The 26132-nt window shown below is 40.0% G+C and overlaps 1 protein-coding gene across 1 annotated transcript in view; it reads left to right on the top strand.

Moving 5' to 3' along the window:
* The window catches only part of camkmt (calmodulin-lysine N-methyltransferase), an 88378-nt gene extending 63401 nt beyond the window's left edge, over window positions 1-24977 (top strand). The window contains exons 5-11 of the mRNA XM_079362244.1: window positions 3962-4022; window positions 5270-5321; window positions 8491-8554; window positions 12295-12361; window positions 14510-14584; window positions 22305-22368; window positions 24833-24977. Coding sequence (XP_079218370.1) covers window positions 3962-4022; window positions 5270-5321; window positions 8491-8554; window positions 12295-12361; window positions 14510-14584; window positions 22305-22368; window positions 24833-24976 — 527 coding nt within the window. The 3' untranslated portion in view covers window position 24977. The remainder of the gene's footprint in view (window positions 1-3961; window positions 4023-5269; window positions 5322-8490; window positions 8555-12294; window positions 12362-14509; window positions 14585-22304; window positions 22369-24832) is intronic.
* Window positions 24978-26132: the final 1155 nt, after the last annotated feature.

Here is a 26132-nt window from a genome sequence, read left to right as displayed (position 1 = left end):
GCTATCAATTAGCCTTTTACTTATTTGATTATAGATTAGTTGTTGTGTGTAAGTAAAAACGCAAACATATTGGAATCAATTAATCAGAGCTACCTAAATGTTAATATTTTCTTCTTTACTAAAACAAGATACACTGTAAACGGAATTGATTTGGGTTGTGGACAATATTAGACAATTCAAGACATAATCTAAGGCGTTGGGAAACACTGATCAATATTACTTACTCTGCTCTGCCATTGACCAAATGTTGAAATCTATGATTTGAGGAGATGTTTTTCATGCTAAAAAGCGAGGGGGGAAATAATTCTCAGTTGAATCACTTTCTATTTTTTCTAAAATAATGAATGCTTAAATAAAAACAGGGCTATGCTCTATCTGTTGCTATCAGCACTCTTTTCTGCCATACACATTGTTGCAAGAAAACATGTAGGTGAACGTTTATTGGTTTTACAAGTTTTGGCTAACTTCCGCTGTGCTATCACTTCCAGCCTTAGGTCCCCCATGCGTGTTCACATCCATATATCTGTGTTAAATGTAGTTTTGCATTGCTTTTGACAATATGCCAGATTAACCTAAAATTTCTCTAGATGAAAATACTGCCAGACTGCGCTGTGTCAGACAGTTAACTGAAACTACAGCCAGTCAATGGCTATAGCCTCGGCAAGAGGCGGGTGTGAGCATAACATAAGAGCGACATAGAGGACCAACATTAAACAATATTAACAATTTGCTTGACTAAATGCACACATCCCTTAAAACTGGGTTAAATACTATCAGAAATACAGCGGCCAATCATGTAACAGGGTTCCTCTCTCCGTCAATTTGTAAGGAAGGGTCACGTGAGAGTTGTTTCTGCCAACAGAGACTTTGGCTTAAAGCCAACACTCGTAATCATAACGTTACAAAAAAGCCTCTTGAAGAAAACACCAACTTCTCAGGGCTTCCACAGGACTCAGATGTTAGCAATAAAGGAGTTGAAAGGAAATAGGTTTGCAAATTAAGAAAGATATTTAGAAAACGTCCTCACAGAAATGATGAACAAAACTAGTAGGTAAAGCCAAGCTACAACACACGTTTATGTTTAATTTTCAACTATTGATGTTTAAAGACTCATCTCACAGGTTTTTTCAGCGATCTCTAAACTTAGAGCATCCCACCCATAGGGGAGCTTACAATGTTTCCAGCTCACAGCCTCAATAAGCTGCACATATGTTTTTCAGGGTAGCACTGCTGGCAAGATTTAGTGCATAGTACTTTATTGAGCTGACACACACACACAGATTTCTCTCTCTCTCTCTCTCTCTCTCTCTCTCTCTCTCACTCTCTCTCTCTCTCACACACACACACACCTAGGCTGCTCATCTAGTAATTGAAGGTGAGAAATAATTTCATTATCCTCAGGAAAAGTAATCTGCTCTTCACTCCTGATCCCCTCATTTCCTGCAGTGCACCTCGACCTGGAAGACACACACACACGCATAGACGCACAGGCACACACACACACACACACACACACACACACACACACACACACACGCACATGCCCTATACACCTACACAAAACATGCACAAACAGACCCTCACACATAGTTCCTATCACTTTAGGCTATTAATGTTATTGGTCTTGGGGATTAACCATCAGATTCACATATGCTTTACAGAGCTTTATGACTGAGTGCTGCCTGTGTTGCTTTCTCTCTAACAGACACATGCATACACACACTTACACACCTTTGTTTTATCTGAGAGTGTGTACCTGACATTAACTGGCCCTCAGCACTGTTCTTCTTTGTTTGTCTTTTTGAACCGCAGAGCTCACCCACTTTAATGTTGCATTACCACCCTCTGCTGTTCATCTCCCCGGGATGTTTTCAGCTGCCCTTCATGTCAAGTGTCATGGTAACACACATCCGGAGGTGAACTGACATTTCACACGGCAAATGTTTGGAAGAAATGCAATTTGGTTTTGTGTATCACCCAATCGAAACAAGACTGGTTGAATGAAGGATGGCAGGTTAGTTATAAAAGATGAATAGAGATGATATGTTAAGCGAGGTCTTTGCTCAGTCCTGCAGCAGAACAGGGTTCTAAACCATTCGTTTCTGTATGCTTTGAGAACAAAAGGAAAAGTCATTTCTGTTTTTATTCATCAAGATGACTAAATGTATCTATTCTTCCAGTGTTGTCAGACATATTCAATGTCCTCTTAAACTCTTGACTTAAGTATTTTTACGAGGTTCATAAAAACAGCATTATCAGTGATCTGAAATATGGACTCCTCAGTTAGTGTTGGTGTCTTGTTAGAAGTCATTGCTGTAGCTGTTTAAGCTGAATTATCAGGGATTTAGCCCATTTAAATATTGTCATAAAGGAAACTTTAAAATGACATGTTACTACTCTGTAGTTTAATTTGTCTCTAATCAATACTCCGTAGTTTATTAAATGTTAATGAATTATTTTATCCTGTTAGGATTCAACAACATTTTTCCCCTCTTTAGAAAAATAGAGCCCTACATTTCTGACCCAGTATTTAAGGTATGGTGAATACAACCACAACCAAGGTATGAAAGTCAAAATGTATTGAGGATAAGTGATGAAAATGTTTTTTTCAATATTTTTTTTTAAATCACCCCCAACTCAGATTTCGATTAGACTAATTATTAAAAAAAAAAGAAGAAGAAAAAAGTCCAACACATAACAAATCTAGGAACAACATTTCTCTACATGCAGAATACTAAAGCAGCACTAAGTGAGCCTATAAAGTTTTCTGTTCTTTGGGATAACAGAATAACAGATGAAATTTAAAATGTCACGGTGCTCAAGTGTTTGTGTGTGTGTGCGTGGGTCTGTGTGTTCTGTCAAGCTAAGACGAAGAAAGCATGTTTTTTTTTCTAATGGGGAAAAGGAATATTTGGACATTTTATCAATAGGCATTATTAAATCCTGCTTGCTTGAGCTAATCTTGGCGGACCGGAGCGAGGCGAAAGAGAGGGAGTAGAGAGAGAGAGGGTGAGTGAGAGAGATAGACACAGAGAGGGCGAGTGGGGGAGCAGTGATGTCTGGCCCACGAGGTGAAGAGAGACCGCCTGTAAGCCGCTTATTATATCGACTACCACCTTTTCTCTCCTCCTCCTCCTCCTCCAACCCTCCCCTCCCACCCTGGATTTCTCTCGTTACCTCGCTCATTTTCTATCTCTGTCTCCCTCCGCTCTCTTGCTCTCTCGCCAACTCATTCTATATCCCCTCATTCTCTTTTCTCAACAACTCCTTCATGTAAACACACACACACACACACAAAGATGCATATGTGCGCACAAACACACAGACAGCGCAAGCTAAACCATCGTGTTCAAAGCCAGAAGCAAAGTTTGATTCAAATGAATGTTTACTTTTTCTACTGCCAAGATGTGTGTGTTTCCTGTGTGTGTTTAAAGCAGGCAGAATATTGCACCAAGCATACGTGTGTGTGTATGTATGTGTGTGTTACACATGCACAGCAGAGGAGAAGGGCTGACAGTAGGTGATAAGCCAGACAGGCCTGCATGCTGTGATTATCACCCAATGGACCCCCTGTCGCACACTTGCATACGCACACTTGCATACACACACTTGCATACACGGTGCCCAATGGGAGCGTGTGTTGCAAGGATTTAGGATTGAAAGACTGACAGTCAGACAAACAGAGACAGAGAAGCCTTGGATCACAGGCAAGGTGGATCCAAAAGGGAAGCAAATGAACACAGACGGAAAAACACAATGCCTCGAATTATGTTTCACTGAACACTCATTGATTTTATTTTGGTTTAGTGTCAATATTCAGGTTTTTTTGATGTTGAGATGCTGGAATCAAAGCACCGTGTTACACTAGAGATGCAAAATGAAGGCCCGCAGATGAAGATCTGTCGCTGTATGGAATAAACATTCGCCGGTAACTAAAACTTTCTGCTCCTTTCTGACTCAGGTGTGTGGCCGTCTGAAGAGGTGATGGCTCATTACTGTCTGAAGAAACGTCACATGTTCAAGTGAGTTGTTTTCCGCTCTGAAACATCCATTTTCAAATGTCAAATCACTAAACTGATTCAACCCACGAAAACAAAGACTGTCAGCTGGGATTGATTGCATCGATCAGGGTTCATTGATCGCCTTTTAATTCAGTCTTTTTCCTCTAACAACTTGATGTAAATAATAGATTCACTGATTGAATAATGAAATAGGATTGGAAAATTCAAAAAGGAAGTAAAGTGGCATGAAATGACCATTAAAACTAGAAAGAATATGAAATCTCAATCGGCTGTATTGTACAAAAGTATAGCTAATCATTCTTTTTCTGGGTGAGTGCCACACCAGACTTTTCTTTTTTTTTTTTACCTGAGTAATATAATTCAGTCTTAGATAAGCACCAACATTAAACTGCACTGTTGGTTTGTTTGCCTCAGAGGGACCTTCGTTGGTGATTATAATTGAAAATAGCAGCAGGTGATAGAGGAAGTGAGAGTAGCAACATCCTTGGAAATACAATGATAAGACTATAACATATCATTTTATATAAAAATGTCGGCATTGACCCAGTTAATTTGACACCAGGACTTCAGTAAATGCTTGTGTCATCCTGTACCTTTACATGCCACGCTGTGTTGTTCTGAGTTGCTCTTTCCACTGTTCTCTCGTCTGCTGAGCACCGGCCTCGGCCTGCCCTACGGCACGGGGCTGAAAAGCACCCAGGCACCTTTGATTTCCACTCAAGGTGGAACGTCACTCTTTGATTTCCTGTTTTAACATTCAAGAGGCGGGAGGCAAGGAAGAGAGGGGTATTGATCAGAGCAGCGAAGTGAAGGTCAGCGAGGGAGGGAGGGAGGCAGGGAGGGATGAAAGAGGACAGAGGCAGAGATGGAGGGGAAGGGGAGATGAAAGGAGGAAGAGGATGGAGAGAGGGGTTGAATGAGCATGCAAGCTTCAGGACAGTGTGTGTGTGTGTGTGTGTGTGGGTGTGTATGTATTCTCAGATTCCCGCTGATTGAGCTTGTGCTTCTCGATGTTCAGTATTCAGCTTTCAGGTTGATGGTTGAATTGATATTTCTCACCCTGCTGTGTTTGCTGTGTGTGTATGTGCACGTATGATAGCATGGGCATGTTTGAGTGTGTATCAACTGTACAGTGTGTGCTAATATGTGTGTGTGTGTGTGTGTGTGTGTGTGTGTGTGTGTGTTGCTAAACTGCCAGTTTGGTCTCAAGAAGGTGAATCTTATTCCCTCTCTCCTCTGTTTTTCAGGGGTGCAGTGTGTGAGTTAGGGGGAGGTATGACTTGTCTTGCTGGGCTCATGGTAAGTCACACACACACACACACACACACACACACACACACACACACACACAGACAGATATCTGCAGGAGAAGTTGTTTGGCTACCCAAATGAAACTGACCCTCCCCAATCGATAGTCTAACAGCATGGGGGCACAGTATCCATACCTATTCAAATACATATCATACACAGCTTTTGTGCCTATGAGTGCGTGTGTGTACATGTTCCTCCTCCTCACACACATTGACCAGATTAAATGAACAGGAAGAAAAACCTACAAGGCAACATTCAGAGTAACTATTATAACTATTATAACATGTTTGACGGCTAAGGAGGGCTACATTTAATTCCCAGTTATCAATTACAGTTTTTCATGGACAGCACTTCCTTCTGTCTGTCAGTCCCTGCAAACTGTGACCCCTCGTGCAACATGCACACATTGAACTTCAGAAGCTCACGTTGTTTTATCAACAATCTGCAATTTTCATGTTTATTCTTGTCACAAAGATGCCTCCATTTCAAAATGTTCCACTAATTAAGAAATATCAACCAAACTCATCATGAGGCACGATAGTTTCCTTAATGATTAGTTTAATTATATTTTCTGTGAACTTAAGAATTCTCTGAAGAAACTTCCTCCAGCAGAGTTAAGCATTTTCAGCCGTTAGCTTTACATGCCTTCGAGGTGATCTTGACATGATGAGAACATAAAACATTTGACTAATTTTCTACAAAGGTGTTTTCTTAAGGTGTATTGATCTTATCCCAGCAGATCACTGTTTGTTGGATTAAAGTTAATACGTTTGAAATATAGAATTAATGTGTTTTTTATGTGCTCAAAATTACGAGTTGATTAGTGTCACCACGCTATATGAACTAGCTTCGGTCTTAAAAGTTGTCTTTTATTGACAGAAAACACACATACTCGCACACAAATAAGTGACACACCTAGATATACCGCAGTCTGTCAGCTATAGGGTTTATTAGCCAGGGTCTTAAGGGCCCCTCCACATAGCAGGCGTCAGTGTCCCATCGATCTGCCGATGTGCGTTTGTGTGTGTGTGTGGGTGTGTTGGTGTGAGAAAAAGCCTGTTTTTATCTCTCGGCAGTCAATACACCATGTTTTGACATTGGTGGCTTGAGATGGAGTCCTTCTTTCACACCTCTCCTCCTCCTCATCCCTCCGTCATCCGCCACTGACACCACATCAACAATTTTATCAGTTTTCCATTAAAACAGTTCAATAATTATAACTTTATATTCATAAAACAGCCTCCCGACCTCCCTGCTTGTTGTCATTCGTCATATTCGGTTCTATACAAAACAAATTTTCTTCCATATGCATCTCCTTTTTTTTTTTTTTTTTTTTTTTTTTTAAGTTTTGTTTTCGGCCTTTTTGCCTTTATTGATAGAGGAGGACAGTGGATAGAGTCGGAAAGGGGGAGAGAGAGTGGGGAGAGACATGCGGGAAATGGGCCACAGGCCGGACGTGAACCCGGGCCGCCCGCGCGCGAGGACTGAGCCTCGATACATGGGGTCGCGCGCACTGCCGCTGCGCCACCGGCGACCCCATGCATCTCCTTTTTAACTACACTGATGTCTCACTATAGTATTCCACATACTTCCCTGTCTTCATGATGGCAATCTTGACTTCTCCATCACAGTCATGTATCTTCAGAACCTTTCACATTCAGTCAAGTGCAAGAAGATACATCAGCTTAGTATCTGTAGAATCATTCCCAAATTAAGAAAAGACAACTTTCTAAAAAAAGCCAGAACCAATCCACTTAATGCCATTTGGTCATATGGTAAATATGTAACTTTAACTGAACTCTATAAATATATATCCACTAGTTCCAATAGATCATTTTTGTGTTTGTACACAGGGATGATCATGAGTCTGGTTTTGCCAAATAATTTGGTCTCTTAAAGGGAAGATTTCCCTTGCCACTGTAACTCATGATTGAATTAAAGTTGAGACTTCGAAATACAGCTATGAAGCCTACTTCACTGCAGTTTTTACAGACCTTATAAATTATTCTTAAAGAGACACCAGTATTCATTTCAGTCTGGCTAAGGACTATAAAAATAAATATGGCATAGGCTCTACTCTGCATGTGGATATGACTGCAGTGGCGGGTGGCGGATGGTCGCTCATGGGTTGCAGGGTTGGACTCCTGATCTTTCAGCTGGATGCTCTTGTTAAGCCTGCAGGTCCTGTCCCCTCTTTGAGCAGATGGTGGGTCACACAGCATTCAGTGACCCTCCTCACCCACCCTGCAGGGCCTTAACATGTGTGTCTGCATGCTTTTCTGTGTGTCAAGCATGTGTGTGTGTGTACACATGCATACTTTTTTTTTTTTCCTGGAATTTTCATACACTTCATATGCTACAGCCTGAGTGTTTTTATATGCCAGAATCAGCCTGCCTCACAGTGTGCATACCAACATAATAGCTACTCGCACCTACACTCACCCATGGGTACGTGCACATACACACATCCTCCTTAACAGAAATTGACAGCCTGACACACACTTGCTGATATAAAAAAGCATCTGCAAAGAAAAGCAAATGTGAAAAGATGAGGTTATAGTAAAGCACACACCTCTCTATCTATATCTCCCTAACACAGAGACGCACGGCGCAGCACCGAGCTGTCTATCCATTCTCCCGTCTCTCCCTCCCTCTTTTTCTCCTCGTCTCTCGCAGTCTTCTCTGCAAAGTTATATGAAGGACATCAGGCAGGCCCGGCGAGCCGAGTGCAGAGTGACAGCGGCAAACGGAGTGATGGCTCGGCCTGATAAACACCCAGCGTCAAATGAAAAGGCTCTGCGCTTGCCATCATCCCCTGTCACAATGCAATTACTGAACAGAGTGATAGCAAGATAGCAGCCCCCACCGCTAGCCACAATGATAAAAGTATTGACTGATTTGATTGAATGATTAAAATAATGCAGACATAAAAATGGGGTGAAGATAGAGAGGGGAAATGGCAGCGAGGAGAGGGAGCAATAGAGAGAGAGGGTGGGGCGGGCCGGGCTGCCAAGAGTGAAGCTTTGTAGATATGGTTATGTCATTATTGTGTGTGTGCGTTCAGATGTTTGCCTCATCTAAGGGCGCTTTTGGTTTTTGTTCTTTTGTTCCATGTTGTTTCATTTCTCTGTCTTTTACCTGTCTCTCTGTTTCTCAGGTTGCCATTTGTGCTGACGTGAAAGAAGTTCTGCTATCAGATGGGAACGAGAAGTCCATTCAGAGTATCCTTTCATCGTCTTTCTCCCCTTCCCTCTTTGTCTATCTCTCAATCTCTGCCTCGTTCCTCCTGCTCACATTTATTTTCATGCATTCATATGGATTTATTTATAGGAAAAAAGAAGGGTCTGTTTTATTAGGTTTTCAAATGCACGTCATTGCACACGGGACTAATTCCATCTGTGACAAATGCATTTTTGAGTCATGATCGTAATATGTGGTGAATGGACATCATTTGCTCTAAATTTTACTTGTGAAACAGTAAGTTAATACATAATTAATTAGCCTAACGATAATGTTGAGGTGCTTCTTTCAAATTTATCATGTACAATTAGAGAAATGAATTCAAGGACATCTAGTATTGGGTGCTGTAGTACTGCTGAAATACATTTTAAGTCCATCTATAAATTCAGTTTTAAGATTATTGTCAGTCAATGGTTTAGACTTTAGGTTATATTAAATCTGTGAAATATCCTTTTTGTTAACATAAATACTTTGCCCTGAATCTGTGGTGCCTCCAAGGTCACCCATTGACATAATACTGCTATAGAATTAATTATGTTAATCAATTTCACATTTTTATTACTTTGCATGTCTTCCTGTTTCTTTTTGTAGATAAAAAGGAGGAAACTTTTTTGGCTCAGTCAGAAGAGCAGGTGCCTCATACACATAGAGGCAAAGCTCCCATACAGTATATAAAGGCAAAAGCCTCCTCGCACAGTTCGCTGGTTTAACTCCCGGACTTTGACCATTTGGCTCACCTCATTCGTCCTCTCACTTCGCATTATCTGTCTCTCTGCAGCTCCTCTGGAAAAAAAAGGTAAATAAATCGAAAAAAGCTTTGTTTCTTCCCATTCTAGTCTTTTACAGATCTGTCAAAATATTTTAAGAAAGCTTAAACTTTAAATCTAAACCATGCTAATCAATCAGTTTTGTATTTGACATCTCTTCAAGGCATTGAAACCAAGACATTCTGTTGTTAACTTTCCGGTGGCCCTGGTGTAGTTCTACAATACATTTTATAGACGGTTTAATTCACAAAAAGTAGACAGCGTGCCATTACCTTTGAATTTCAGCCTCTTAATTCAACGAAAATGTGCTGCAGAGAGAAAGAAGAATAGCCCTCCACCTCTTTATCTTTAGGCAGAAGCAGCAGATGGGGCGCCCACAGTGACAAATACCCAGCACCAGAGCTCAACATGGCATCTACCAATCCTAGCTGCCCACAATGCCATGTTAAGAGCACAGTAATTGCCATCCTGTCAGATTTTCTTTGGGACTTCATCTAATGCTAAGTCTGGTGTAAGGGCTTGATGAGTGTTTTGGAAGAAGGAACAATCAAGGTTTGTTTAAAATGTTTTTATGTGTGGTTAAGGTTCAGGCCTATAATTAAGTTTTTGGACAAATCTTTAGGTGAGATTCTTTTTTTTGTTCTTGGACTTGGTTATTGATTAACTCTGTCAGATTGAAGACCATCTTGTTGTTCTTTTTTTTTCCCATTTTACACTTTTTTTCCCCTTCTGATCCCCTTTGTGTGCTTCCATTTTTTTTATTCCTTTCTTCGATCAACACTCTTTCTTTCCCCTCCCATTCAGCCAGAACTTGCTTTATTTACTCAACAAATTCACAGACAAGAAAAAAGCCAAGGTTTGTTTTACAATAGCAGGAAATATAAATACACATTTATTCCCCATTGACTAGTAAAGCTTTCTATATTTAGCTGTTCTTTCAATATCTCTGTCTCATCCGGCTACAGTGCTCCTTTACTGATCACAATAAGACTAAACAATAACATTATAAAGCCTGTAAAACACACGCACACACTTAGCCAACACAAACAATACACCATTGACCGAGCGCTTTGTTTCACAGAACAAACACATAAACAGAATTGTAAGTGAAATCATATCGTGAATAGATCGAACACTCACAAAGAGAGACGGAGAGGACTGAGAAAGACGGATAATTTGTTCTGGGCTCAGCCAAATTGGCCCGTTCACACACTGCGAGCTCTGTGTGGAGTTTCCTATCGCTGAGGAAGCTGCCGGTCTTTAGCCATTCGCTAATGGCTCACATTGTTTGTCTCACATGCATTTATTGTGCTGCTAGCGTTACAATGGAAAGAGATAGTGGCGTGTGATATGGCTCGGTTATATCCAGTGAAATAGATGAGAAGATATGCAGGGAAAAGAAGCTGTGAGGATGAAATGTAGATAAATCTAGAGAATGGATTTTTCAGTTTCCTTCGAAGTTGTTGACCTCATTTATAAAGTAAGGAAACGCAGACGCAAATACACACCACACCGCCGAGAAGACCCTCTTTTTCTGTGACCTTGAATACTCATGTTGGAAATCAATTGAGTTGTTCCAATAAGAATGATTGATGCATGTCATTGGCTGCTACTTGTCTACTTCAAGTGATGGGGAGCAAATTTTCCTGCACTTCAATGTTCAAAAACACTCATATCTCTCTCTCTCTCTCTCTCCCCCCCTCTTTTCCTCTGTGTTTGAGTTTGTGTGTGTGGGTTTTTTTTCTTTACTTTTCGATATGTGTGTCAGTGACCTCTCCCCCAGTGGTGTGCTGGTGATGAGATTACAGTAAGCTGCCCTGCCCTCTGCCCTGTCATCCCTATGTATAACACATTGATGCACAGGTGTCCAACATGCATGTGCTCATGCCTGTGAATGTATATAAACGTGAGCTAACCTACATATTATTGTGTCAGTGTCTAGGAGGCCCCGTTGAGTTTGGATTGGCTCTCCAGTTATCAATCCATCTATCAACTTATCATGCCTCCCTGCTCTCTCCCTCCCTGTCTATGTTGATTGGATTTGTCTCAAGCTTTAAAGACAAGGAAATCCTAATTGAATTGCTTTGCAACTCCACAAGCCAGTGTATTACGAGACGACTTGACACCACTCGCCCTCTTTGTGTGTTCACCTGCGTGTATGTGTTTATGTGTGAGTGTGCGAGGGAGAAGGAATGTGTGAGTTTTGTGGTTAAAAGCCTTCCCATTGATCCAGATAGAGGCTGCTGTGATCTGCTGCTGCAGCTGCAGGCCGGATCGCTGTCCCTGGAGATGATCTCTGCTCACTCATGCTGTTTCAATGTGGCCTGTTGACCATGCCATCTGTGTTTTTACCTAAGGATTGCTTCTTGTCTTTTTATGTGTGGATCATTTCCATCATGCAACGTGTCACTCAATATCTTTAAAACTTGAATAGTCAGCAATTTAACATCGCCTTTTAAGTTAGGAAACTGTGGGTGGTAGAGCAAGTGTTAAAAGTTATTTCCTCTATCCTAACTTCTACGCATTTTGTGTAGCGTATTTTTCCAAAAATGCCTTCTTGGGCCAAATAATTATTAAATAACTCTTGTATTCCTTACTGTTTTTTTCCTGTATGCTTAATATCTATGTTGTCTGTCCATCCTGAAGGAGTCCTCTATTTGTTTTTCCTCTGACTGTTTTCAATATTTCCTTTCCAATGTATTGTAGTGGGGTTTCCCATTCACAATCACTGCCATATTCTGCACACACTGTAAACTCCCAAGAAGTAAATTTGTGATACTGTGTATTACAATTTTTGAGCCCCTTAAATGTTATCTACTGTAAACATCTTTGGCCATTTGTAATTTATAGAAACTCAGAGAGCATTAATGCATGTAGAATAGGGACTGCATTTTCTTGTGTTGAATTCCTGTGATAGAGAGTGTCTTTTTAAATTCTTAACTGTGGCACACCAGATGTCCGAAGGTTGGTCGAGAAAAACAGACAAGCTGGAAAGTTTGGGTCAACGCAAGTATCAACCAGGTGAGACCATTTTATTAGCTCTTCAAAATGAAGAGTCGACTATATGGATATATATTTTTTTTTTTTTTTTAAGGTCGTGAGGTGGCCAAATATCTTTGATATACATATGGTACTGGACTAACTTTATGTTGACAGCTGTGCTGATTTCTTCAACAAATGTTATCAATCAATAACTTAAAATACATTTAGGCAGATTTTAACTTGCATGCTAAAATTGCACAATATCAACCAAAATCCCTAAATACTGTTATTATCATTCATCAACTGGATTGTATTGCATGTGTGTGTTTACATATGTGCAGTCATGGAAGCAAATGGATTCCCTTTTAAAAGTGGGTTTTTATCCAGAAACTAGGCATATAACTTTCCACTTCCCTTACACATACACACACCCCATTGGGTCGAGCTAAAACATAATTCATTTTTGTCTCAAAATAATCATTTTGTTATTGACTCACTGCTTCTGGTCCTCCCCCCTTCTCTCTCTCCATCTCTTTTCTATTTCTCTCTCTCTCATTCCCTCTCTCACTCCACTGCATATTTACACGAGTGGAAGATGGAGTGAAAAAGTAAACGTATAATTAGGCTACATTACTTTGATTGTTTTCTTTTCAGATTATGCTGGCTGTCATCGCTGCACTGCAAGAGAGGGCGAAGGGCACAATTCGATTGGACAAGGGGAGGGAGAGGGAGGGGCATTTCGCATGATGATGTTTGCACATGCATGTGTACGTGTGTGTTGGGACCTCCTGCCGGGAATTGAGATTGTGTTCCAAGCCGGGCCTAATGTTTTGTTTACTGAGTGTTAATAATGCCTAATTAATAATCCCCCACTCCGCCTAACAGACTGTGAGAGAGAGAGGGAAAAATATGTGGAAAAAGAGATGCAAGAGAAAGCTGTAAATGTTATGCAGTGTCAGCCCTGCTCTAAACCGTATTTTAAATAAAGAAAAAAACACTCATAACTGTTATTGTACTAAAAATACGATTCATTGAGCTTTAACACTGCAAAGATGAAAGCATATTTATGATGAGTAGGGTCCGACGTGTATTAGAATTTTGGGGCCGATATTGACCTTGGAAAGGTAAAGAAATACCGGCCGATATCTTCCTTAGTTCGGCAGATTACTTTCTCTAGAGAGTGATAATGCAGGATGTAATACATGTAGCACACTCTACTGGTGAAGGAGAAATGCTAGTGTAAAACAATGAAACTCAAATTATTTGATATTTGACTGGTGAATAAATCTATTATTATCAGCTCATATCTGCAATAAAACTGGATACGCTAATATCTGCCGATATTATTGGCTGACTGATTAATCAGTCGGGCTCTAATGATAAATAGCTAAAGAAAGACAAACAGGTTGACCACAACCCTTTTAACTGAGACTGGTGGACACAGACCGACCTAGCCCTAAGGAAATGGCCTGTGTCAGATCTACCAACAGTAAGCCTGGCTTTGAGAAGAGAAAGGCAAACTAAATGTAATATTTGCTTGCAAAATTACAGTTAGGGCCTTTTACATCAAAATATGTCAGCGCTTATTGGAAAGCAGCATATAACATGAAACAGGACTTTATTATTTAATTGTATGTATTTTCCTTTATGCTACTCTACTAATTCCTGACTTTAAAAAGTTCATCCTATACTATATCGCGTATGTATTGAAAACTACTCGGCATCCCATTTGTTATATTGTTTTGCAAAGTTCTAAATCCGATTTCTCTCATCATAAACTTCCTCTGGCCATGCCGAAACAGTAAAACAGCGAGAGAGGACAATTAGGATAATGAATCTCAAACATGTATTGAGGTGACCATTTGCTGTACGAGTGTGTGTGTGTGTGTGTGTGTGTGTTCACAAGGTATAAATGTCAAGTGTCATGTCAGACGCTCCCTCTCTTTACCTCACAGATGACATGTCGTCCCTCCCTGACACTTTCGAGTCTCTGCTGAGGCAGAAAAACAGCGGGTGTCAAACAGAGAGAGGTGTCTGGGATCAAGATCAAGTGTTAGAAAGAGAGAGAAAGGAGCAGCGAAGTGCAAACTGCTGCTGCTCGCTGGGCAGTTTCTCAAACACTGAATTTATTTTACCACACACCCTGCAAATACTAAACTCTGCTTTTTGTTTTATGTGCGCTTACAGGGTGGTCAGGTGGGACAGTGAGTCAGACATCTCCGCACTGGAGGGTCACTTTGACATTGTCATGTGTGCAGACTGGTAGGTTCATGCACACACAAACACACACCATAAAGCAACACTTACACACATTCAGATCTACCTCTATTTGTGCATTTTTTTCTTGAATTTTGCTTGCTAGAAACTGTTCTTGCATGGCCCCCCATCAACACTACTTGGACCTTCCCCTGTCTTGTCTATACACACACACACACACACACACACACACACACACACACATATGCTCAAATGCCGGCCTGCCTCCATTTTACACCAAATTGCCTCTTTTTCATGCTTGGTGTCCCAGCAAATGGATGACTTAGGCAAATTGCAAATAATTGCGCCTTGACAGGGAAGGAGACAGAGTAAGATAAAGAAAGAGTTGCGGGTGGAATAAGGGAGGAGTAGAAATGGAGATGGAAATGAAGAGAAAGAACATTATCAACATAACAATTAGCCCATCGGTTATTGAAATGTAGATCTTGTGTCCAATCAAAAATGGCATTCTTTTTTATGGCACAGTTGCACTGTGTGGCAAAATGCTTTGTTGTTTTTTGATGTATACGCACAGTTACATCCTTGGGGGGAATACAATGTATTGTATGTGGAAGCAATTTGAAATCCTTATGGCTTCTCTTAAACAAGATTTCTGTCTTGAATGTTTTTTCTGAAGAAAATCTATCAAACGTGTGCATTGTACAACCTTGATGTGTTTACCCACACATAAAACAACAACAACACAAAGCCAGGGCTAGAGTTAAAATGAAAGGTACGTTCTTTTATCGTGAAGACATGTTTGGAGTTTATCAATAAATAAATAAAAAAGAAATATATATATATATATATATAAACCTTGATCATCAGCTTTAAAAGAAAAATGTATTGTGTGCCGAGTTGGACTCTTAGAAAACGTGTAATGCCAAAGGACTCTCTTATGAGCAGTGATGTAGAAACTGCATAGGTTTAAGATATATATGTCCATAAGTAAGAAAAAAGAATAAACCCTTCTTTGTGAGATGACTTTATTCCAGACATAGAGAGGGACTGTAGTTTGGACTTAATGTTCAGGCACCCTTTGATTACTTAGGGGAGAAGGAGGAATTCCCTGAGACTCTAAGCATTACCGGAACTTCTGATTTTGTTGAGCCATGAAAGGAACTCTTTAAGGGAATCTGGAACATGAACATCACGTCTTTTTCAAGTATGAGAAGACTTTAGAGTCTGACTTTAAAGGAGTGAAACCAAGAAGTCGATACAATTATCCATGAGATATGGCAGTCTTTGGTTTGTTTGTCTGCATTAGCTTAAAGTCAGTTCAGTTGATGATTTGCATTGCAGAGCCTTTACACCTAAAGTCAAGCTCAAATGCTTTACTGATGTCATACTGCCATGTTTCAGGTTAAAAATCCTATAAATCTAAAAATCATCACAGTAACACAGCAAGATAGAGGAAGAGGAGCTTTTGCTTCAGGGACTTCGGGAATGTTTGTGTGGACTGTGTTGAGAATCTGGACAGGCAAAAAGTTGGATTGATACATCAAAGCGTAAAAACACAACAGCAATGATAACACATTTGCTTTCATCAAATAACAGCTAAGGTACAATGAGCTGACGTTACCATTTGATAACCTTGCACACAATGAGAAAGGTGAATGATGCTAGCAAATAAAAAGTAAGTAAGGTGCAGTTGAATGCTAATATAGCTAATGGTAGCTGATGAGTAGTCATGTCGGTTAACCGTGTTAACTATCATGGCCAAATTTTACCATGAGATTTTTAGAACCAATTGTATAACAATTCGATCCTCAAACTCTTAGAACAACATCAGAGGAAAAAGGCCATGAAGTGAATAAGATGAATAGTCATAAAGATTAAGGCTGGACTTAAAAACTGAAACACAAGCAACACAACATTCTCAGTTCTTTTGAAATGGTCATGGTTCTTTTAATGTATTTAAATTTTTCAGTGGATTAGAAGCATTTATGTCACTTTGCCATAGCACATTCACAAACACATACTAACACACATGCTGAGAAGATGGGCATGCTGTTGGTAGAAGTGAAAGTACTTGACTACTTACCAGCTCCACAAACATCAAAATGAGTTTGTGTATAGCATGTGTGTGTCTATCTGCACAAGTGTGTGCCTGTGTGCTAAGTGCAGCATTAGCAAACGGCGTCATTATTATTGTAATGTCACGGTCATTACAGGTAATAGTCAGGTACAACACCCAGAGAGAGAAGGAGAGCAGGCTGCTAATAGAAGATATTTTACAGTTGAGTGGTGTATATGCACAAGTGTGAACGATAGATGGAAGCAGATCGTGTGAGAACGGAGCAAATTGCAAGTGAATTTCTTGAATTTCTTCAGATTTTTCTCTGATGCTTGAGTTATGGAATTCTGTCGTGTGTGCTGAAAGAGGTTTTACTACAGTGCCCACCTGGGCTCTACGTGTCTGCAAGTGAGTGATTGTGTGGTAATTGCAGTGGTAGTGGTTGAAGAGTGAAGGCTGACCGATTAACGGGAGCTTTATGGCGATGATCACCTTCGAAAAGGTCAACAGTGTGGCTTCCAACCCGATTAATTATAGCTCCTGCCTGTGGTAGCAGATCCACTGCTGAGAGTAGAGCGGAGCAGACAAGAGGAGCAGAGCAAGGACAGAGGAAGAGTTTTGTGTAGTATTGTGTGTGACAAGTATATATTATGCTTTGGATACTCTGTCTATCCTTGGAGATGGGCTCTTATGCAATAGAAGAATTGTCTAGTCTTGGAGGGAACTTTTGACATGTTAAGTGCTATCAAAAGCACGAATACACTGCATTTTATTAAACTATAACATTGCTCCACTTGAACAAATTGCGAATTGCTTCCCTGTCTTATGTCACGAGTGATGAAAATATGTGTGAACCAAAGGTTAGTACACAGCTAGATGTGATCTCTATAGATATTATCTGCCAAGGCCAACTGTAGGTAGTCACAATAGCTGTTTATTAAAAATACAACTAAAGTCACAGCATGTCAAACAAACAACCTTTGATGAAATAAAGTCCCCAGGGGCCTTCATATAACCCCAGAATGCATTTATGTAAGTTGTAGTATATATTTATTGCAAAATAAACGCACATTCCCACCCACATTCTTGAATATTATTTTTTAGAAATAAGAGCTAACAAGGAATATCCTCACCATAGAAGAATCAGAGTGTACAGTAAAGCTGTGAAGAATGATAGAAGGTGGGTTAAAGAAATCTGCACCAAGTGGAAAATGAATAAATTCACTCTCAAAGAAAAATAAATCAAACCCTAAATCGAAAGTTATGCAGGTAACTATGGTTCTATGAATTCTGGATGACTGGTGGTGCTTTAAGCACTGAATGATACCATATTGCGCATGCGCAGGTCGAGTAGCTACAGTATACCAACAAAGTCATGACCCCCACAGGTTAGCTCAGGACACAACGCACTAAACCTACACAAATAAACTTAACTTTGCTGGATGTGGCGAAAACATACTACCGTAAGCAACAACAAGAAAACTGTGATACTCACATTTCAGGCGGCGACCAACATTTGGGATTGCAATCCAAAAGAAACAACACCTGAATGCCAAGCTCGTCGCCAAGCTCGTCGCAGCCCTTGGAGGGCGACCTCGGAGACGCAAGTCCGACAACAGTCACAGGGCTGCTAGCAACAAGCTCAAGGTTCAGTGCTACATCAATAACACCTGTGAGTGAGAGGAGGTAAAGGAACAGATCCTCTGATGACACCGGAAGATATAGACCTGTCGGGATCATCCGGGGTCACACTTGAGTTTGTTGGTGTAGCTACTCGACCTGCACATGCGCGATATGTTATTTAGTGCTTAAAGCAACGTCTCTGGCGGCCAGGAAGGATGAAATAGAACTCTGTGCTACATGATATGTTTGGACACTTCCAGTGCGAATACAGTTAAAGTGGACTTTTCAGTTAAGTAAAACATTTGCTAACCTATGAAATTAAACATTATATACAGAGTGAAAAGTGATGTTTTTAAAAAGTGAAAGGAAGTGGAACGGTTTTAAGAAAATATAAGTAATAAGCAGGAAGATCTTTAATACCTATCAGTTTTCTTCAAGTCTAATCACAAGATGTTTCATTGATTGACAAAATGAAAGCCAGACAGTGGTGCAGGAAGAGAGTGTTGTGTGCCTGTGTGTGTGTGTGTGTGTGTGTGTGTGTGTGTGTGTGTGTGTGTGTGTGTGTGTGTGTGTGTCTGTGTGTGTGTGTGTGTGTGTGTGTGTGTGTGTGTGTGTGTGTGTGTGTGTGTGTGTGTGGTTGTGTGTGTGTGTGTGTGTGTGTGTGTGTGTGTGTGAGAGAGAGAGAGAGAGAGATAGCCAGAGAGGGATTCCTGCAGTGTGCATGCGGGTGGCAGAGGATCCTTGGCTGGGATGTTGGCATGCCTACTTTCTCCAAAATCTGTCCATGTGTGGGCACTGCGATAAAGCTCTGTTTATGTGATTGTGGAGTGTGTGTGTGTGTGTTTGCTTGTGAGCATTTGTTAGTGTTTCTACTGTATGTCTTTGTCATTGGAATATGTTGTCAATTCACAAGCCCACAAGTGCAAATATGCTAGAACAGCCCTGATGATTTTCTGTAAAACTAATCAAATACAGAAACGCATACAACAGAAATGTCTTAGAAAAAGGTGTTGTTAAAACCAAAATATTTGTGTATCCAGCAAATACCTAAATGCTTACTTACAACGAAAGATAGAAGAACATTAAATTTTTTCCCTTGTTGGGTATAACAAAAACCACAAGTATTGAAACCAAGTTTAATGTTCAAGTTATAGTTAGGCCTGTGTCACAAAAAAACAAGATAAAGTGTTAGGTGATGTGGTGACACATCTCAGTAATTATTATAAATAAACAACCTTGGCCTTGCTTATACTTACAAACTCAGATGTAGATGATGTAATTTTCCAAGGTCTCACCCTCCATGCAGCTCTGACGACATCCTGTACGTTCACGTACGCGTGTAAGCAGACAGATATAGCAGCGATGCTCTCACACAAATTCCCCCTGTGCTCTTTGACCCCCAGTCAGATGTGAGAGGAGTTTACTGGGCCATCCTGGGTGGGAGGGGTCAGTGTGAGACAATAGGCCTCTGACAGTCTGGAGGCAGCACAGTTGACCTTAACGTGACCTTTAAGAGGAGGACTACTCAATATGAGAGTTCTCTGGCATTATTAAGCAATGATTCTCGGCCAAACGGTGTAACTGACTGTAATTGACGTCCATGCAACAGGAACATCCTTATCTACTTTTTACATTTTATTATAACTCCAAATAACAAAATATTGCTTTTACAGGGTTTGTTGGATAAGAAAAAGCAGTACATGTTTGACTACACACATAAAATGTGGAACCAACATATTTCTAGCCTTTACGGAAAAGGACAAACAAGATTTAGACAAGGCAATCATGCAACTTTATGGAGCCTTTAAGACAAGAGGCAGTTAAAAGTCCCAACATAAAGAATCATTGAACAAGAGATTAAGAATACAATATAATCACATGAAAAGAAATAAAAGGACATTGGATGAAAAGAATACAAAGAATTACTTCTCCACAAACACAAACACTGCTTCACATAATCAAAGATAGTCTTCATGAAGTCCCTTAGATGAGTTGCAGACCTCTACATGATCCAAAACCTGAATGGTTGAATGTTTCTAAATTATAGAATAACATTTTTTATTGGTCTCAGCCACCTTGACAATCAAATTTGTCAAAGGTTAAAAATAACCGGTCAATGGTCAGAAATAAGAAATAATGTGTAGTTCACAGACACAGACCTCCAATAAGCTTTCAGCATGATTTAGCCAAGCTTTAAAGCACCAGCAGTTTGTATACCTATACATGGACATAGATCTAAAACATTTTAACATAATTTTAAGTCTAGCCCGTTTGGAACGTCGTGGCCCTCTGGCTAGTGCACAGCCCCTTGACAGAGGTTGTAGTCTTTGAAGGTTGGAGGGTGGCATGGGTTACACCGGTCAATGTTTTATTTGCTATGACATTATTTCTGTATAAGACCTTTCACCATTCTTTAAAAAAATAAAAACTTCTTTTGACACAATAATTTGATTGAACCAATGACTAAATGTCTACCCTTAATTTGTCACATCAAATCTTTATAGCATTAGTTTCAGAAAAATGCGAAACAAAAAGTTCTGACTGTTAACTCTTGCCCTCTTAATGACACATTGTCCTTTCCCTGCCCTCGGCGTGTTGGCGTGTTTCAGCTGTTACCCACCCAACTAGCTCACTTCCTTGTTTTTCTCACTACTCACTTTTCCTGTAAACTGATATCGGTGGCAAAACAAACCAAACACAAACCTCTCACCTTTCTAGTCAAATAAACTTTTAACCTCAGTCTTCCCTTTTAAGAACAATAACCTTTACATTTTTGTACACCCATCCTGGAATCAATATGAGATGGTGATTGTAAGCCCTGTGTGTGTTTTTTTTTCTTTACTTTATCCTGTGTGTATAAGTAAGGCTATCAATTTGTCTTCAATATGTTTAAGAGGTAAACATTTTAATTCATTTGAAAGTACTATACTACTACTACTACTACTACTACTAGTATAGATTTGTGCAGAGATGTAGAGATGATGTCATGAACTGTCAGAGTTCCTTGGGATTGGAAAATTTAAACGAGACAAGGTCAGAGTCAGCGATTTAAAAGTTACGTCCAGATTGATACTCCAAATGGCCATTTGGAGGGATGTGTGGGATTATAACAAATCTGCACTGTATTGTTGCATTTTAGTCAAATTACTCCACTCTCATCTGTGATAATAGGTGCACACGAACACGCAAACATACACACACTCACCGCTCTACTTCCTAATATAATGGATTGAAATATGTGGATGTGGATATCAAGACGTGCATGTATCTCAATCCACGTTATGTAAGGCAACTCATATATGTATGTGTGTGTGTGTGTGTGTGTGTGTTTTTTTGTGACACATTAGTTTAGTTTTTTTACTGACGTTGGCCCCAGATGCTTTTGACAAGCCAGTATTTCTGTTGAGATGGATACTTTACCTTTTATTAGAAACTATGTGGACGTACACGAACATGAAGAACATGTAGACACACTCCACCGTAGAGTGCCCTAATAATCTGTCAATTATCAGTTTATCATACTCCTTGCTTGTGTCTGACTGTGGTGTTAATCATGTTGTTTGTGAAGTTTAACAAATGGAAAGCATGCATGAAAAAACACATGCAGCACATTTATTAAATCAGTTGTTTTGAGTTCATTAACACTTTTTTTCTTTCCTTAATACGTATGTTGTTTTTGTTTTCATATTTCCGTATTAACTTCAGAGCACACTCTCCAGGTAGTAATTCCCTAAACTTCAGGTGATTTAACGCTGCTTTGAAGTAGTAAAAAGTGTGTATTTCTGTGCATAAATGTGTCTGTGTGTGTCTGTTTGTATTAAATGCGGGCGATGGTATCTGAGCACGTTTGAATTTCTGATGTTCTGCATTCCTCTCATACCTCGATAGCCGGCTGAAGTGAATACACATGGAAACTCAAACGTAAACAAAAAGGAAGAGCATCTTCATGCAAATAGTTTTTTTTCCTTCCTTCTTCCTGTTGGTGAATTTATTTGTGAACAAAAGAAAATAAATAGCCTGCTGCTTTATCTGCAGCTGCTATCACAGGAATGCATTCTAACCTGACTCTTCCTCTCTCCCTCTCAGTTTGTTTCTCGACCAGTACAGAGCCAGCCTGGTTGATGCTATAAGGAGATTGCTGCATCCAAATGTAAGTGTGTGTGTGTGTGTGTGTGTGTGTGTGTGTGTGTGTGTGTGTGTGTGTGTGTGTGTGTGTGTGTGTGTGTGTGTCTACTGTATCTGTGTGCTTATCCCCTTCCTCTAAATCACCCCACTGCTCTCAATCATAATTAGGCCTCAACCAAAACCCTATACACATCAATGGTCCGACAGGATTAATATCATGTAATGCTTTAATGCTTTTTATGAGTAACTTGAATGCATCGCTCTGATCTCCGTCGCTCTCTTGCCTTCCCTTCATCATAAATCGAGGGGAACTTCTCCCTTTTGGCCCTGCAGTAAGACCCCATGCTGTGACAGCCAAAGCAAATGGGGGGACAAAGGGAAAAGGCAAGAAAAGATAGGGTTGAGGTTTCTATTTATCTGAAGAAACACGTTTTAAGTACAGAGGGGCCAGACCGGGACAAGGGAGTATCTGTTTATGAAACGGAGGTGAAACAGCTCTAAAGGGAAAGAGAATCAGAGAAGAAAGAGGAGGGAGAGGAAAGAATAAAAAATGAGAGGAGGGAGAACAATTATGAAGACACAGAAAGGACAGAGAGGAGAGACATGGAAAGCACGTTTCATGTATTAGCCAATAAAGCATCTACTTCGACTATTTTATAAATGTAGGACAAGAAACATGCAGGTTTTGCTTTAATTTCACCGTCAGGTTATTAAAGGATCAGTTCAAACATAGAAAGAAAAAATAAAAATGAAGATCTCCAATCAACAAAATGTTTCAAAATGTTCCTGTCCTGTGCAGAGACAGAACAGGGGAGGACTTGGACAGCTTGGAGGACTATAGCCTCACATTGACCAGCAGCCACAGGCGACCCAGAAAATGTTGTGTTTCTGAATAATCAGCCAGCCTTTCTGTGAAATGTTTTCACTCCAACTTCCTTTAACAAAATAAATGGTCCCTGTTGACAGATTATCAGCACAACTTCGACACCGTTCCGTTCCGTTGTGATTTGAGTGAAGCAACCCTTCAAATCTTCTTGTTTATTATCTTTATTAGAAGAAGCAGTAATAGATAACACACATTACACACAGTATTATTCATTTTAAAGGCAGTTCTTTCCCGAGGTGACAAACATTTTCTCATGTGTTAGACCCTGACATGCACGTCCTGAATATGAGCATCAGCTGAATACAGAAGCTGCAGTGGTCCAGTGACAGACGTGACATCTGTCCATTGTTGTACATCTGTGTGTTAAGTCTCTTCTCTTTTAATCCAGAGGAGATAATTCAGGGGCTAATATGATTTGAGTGTCGGCCATCAGACTGCCACTGCCACAACAAGCTTTGCCAAATATTTAATAATTTGCTAAGCTGATTAAACAATTAACAAAGCAATTAATTCTCCCTTCTAATGGCTCTAATTTGTTGTTTCTGACAAAGGTGGTCCATCCGGTGGGCCGGATCCCCTTAATCAGCTGATTAGTGCTGCAAGGATTTCTCTCTGTTTGTTTGCTTTGCAGTGTTTTGTTTTTTTTTTTGAGAGAGAGAGAGAGAATACAACTGGATATAAAAATGAGAAATCATCTGTCACATGCAGTGATCCTGTTGTTTTCACTGCCTTTGTATTCACTTAGCTTATGTTCTGCTAGCGTGTGTATTTCAGTGTGTATTTGCTATCTGCATGTGTTTATAGAAGCATCCCTCTTTGCTTCATTTAATTAAAACAATAAAAACATGATCAACATGAATTTAAAGGGAAAGCTGGAGGATTTCAAAGAAACTTTGAACTTGTCTGTAATCCTCTTAGTGTTTGCAGGATGTCAGTGATGCATGTTTACACAAAAACGACTCTTTTATCTCTCTGCTTTTTTACACACTCTTGAATGGTACGTGTAACCAATAAGAGTAGACGTTTCAGATATATGCACCTGTGTCCACAAACAGTTTGTTGGTTGATAATCAGATATAGATGTGGCAGAATAAAACCCTTCTTTAATCAAGTAGAGGTAGTGCCACTTGTGTGTGTTCTGCTGTCACTTCCTTACTGGAGTTATTGTCGAAATCTGATAGTATATATGTAGAAATACAGAATTTTATGCTGAGGGTTAAAGATTGTTGACTCGAGAATCCGTCTCAAGTTGCACTTATCTCACACACAAATGTGACTTGAGTCTTTACTTGGCCTTCAACCTGATGGACTTGAGACTGGAATTTGAATTTTGTACAATTTTGTACTTTGAACGATCAGATTCAGCTGCTACAGTCAGTGTTTCTTTCATCACTGGTTAAGAACTCCTGACAGGACTAGTTATTTTTTTCTTCACGATTCATTGTGCTAATTAGTTCAATTCAATTCAAATGTCTGCGTTGTTAAGAAGTCAAACATGAAATGTTATGATTAATGAGGGGGAAAATACCTTTGAAGGACCCCATAAATGCACCTTGTACTATTTTTGCTATAAAATATACCCGCCCTGTGCTTGTCTCTGCAGGGCATGGCGTGGGTGTTTGCTCCTCCGCGAGGTGAAACTCTGACTCTTTTCTGTCAACTGGCGCAGCAGGCCGGACTCTCCGTCTCTCAACACGAGCAGTATGATACTCAGGTCATGGATGTTCATTTAAAGGTAGGAGACTAATTCAAGATTTAGAGACACTTGGACAGTGAGCATGACTCCTCGTGAAGACATTAAAAAAAATACATACATACACACACACACACACACACACACACACACACACACACACACATATATATATATATATATATATATATATAGGTGAAAGTGAAAGAATTGGTTAAATTAAACAAACAAATACATGTAAATAGAGTATCAATTCACTAATACAACTACTGTGTATATATGACTATTATATATATTTTTATGGAGATTATGTTGGTCACAATCCAGCCTGGAAGCTTTTATTTTCTATGATGACTTAGACTTTTTAAAGCACAGCAGAAATTAAGAGTTGTCATACTGTTCAGAGACAGCTAAAGCTTGATCTGTACTTTCACAAAGGTTACTCTATCTGAGCTGAGTATTAAAATGGACTTGCAAGTGCCTAGCAGTTATGTTAAGTGCCCCATGTATGGAGGCTGTAGGACTCATTGCAGTGGCCGTGGGTTGGAATCTGACCTCGGCCTTTTGCTGCATGTTCTCCTCGACTCTCTCCTCCCTTCATTTCCTCTCTCTTCATCTGTCCTATCCATTAAAGGCAAAACTGGCCAGAAAATGTTATGAAGTAATTGACGTGCATGGCAGCCTAATGGCCTTTTGAAATAGAACTGCAAAATATGCATCTGCTTAATAAAAAAGAGCTCAAATCTAGTCCTAGTACTGTACAGTGTGTACTCAAAGATATTATAAAGCACCTTATGAGACACACTAGAATTGAAACAAGCTACCTTAACCTGCCATAGTGAGACAGTCAGAGAGAGAATAAGAGAGGGGGAAGGAGAGAAAGTGATGATAAAAAGAGAGAAAACGAGTGACAGAAAGCACATGTGTTAAAAGAAGTGGTGTCCAGCTGTTAACTCAATTACACACACAGCTTCAGAAGAACAGGACAGCAAGGAGGGCGCTAAATTGCCTCACACGCATCCCCTACGCCAGTGGGACAATTGTACAGACTGGCCATTAAAGTGCCTGTTAAAGTAGCCTGAACCTCAGCATGGGGAATCTCACTCCTTCTCTATTTGTCCTTTACTAAATTTAGCGTTCACAATCGCACTCTTTCTGTATTGAAGTGACTCTGAGTCATTACAAGCCACACAAAGGAGGAGAGCATAAT

This window comes from Symphodus melops, assembly GCF_947650265.1.
Source record: "Symphodus melops genome assembly, chromosome: 15".
NCBI lineage: Eukaryota > Metazoa > Chordata > Actinopteri > Labriformes > Labridae > Symphodus > Symphodus melops.
This window is presented reverse-complemented; position numbering and strand designations above follow the sequence as displayed.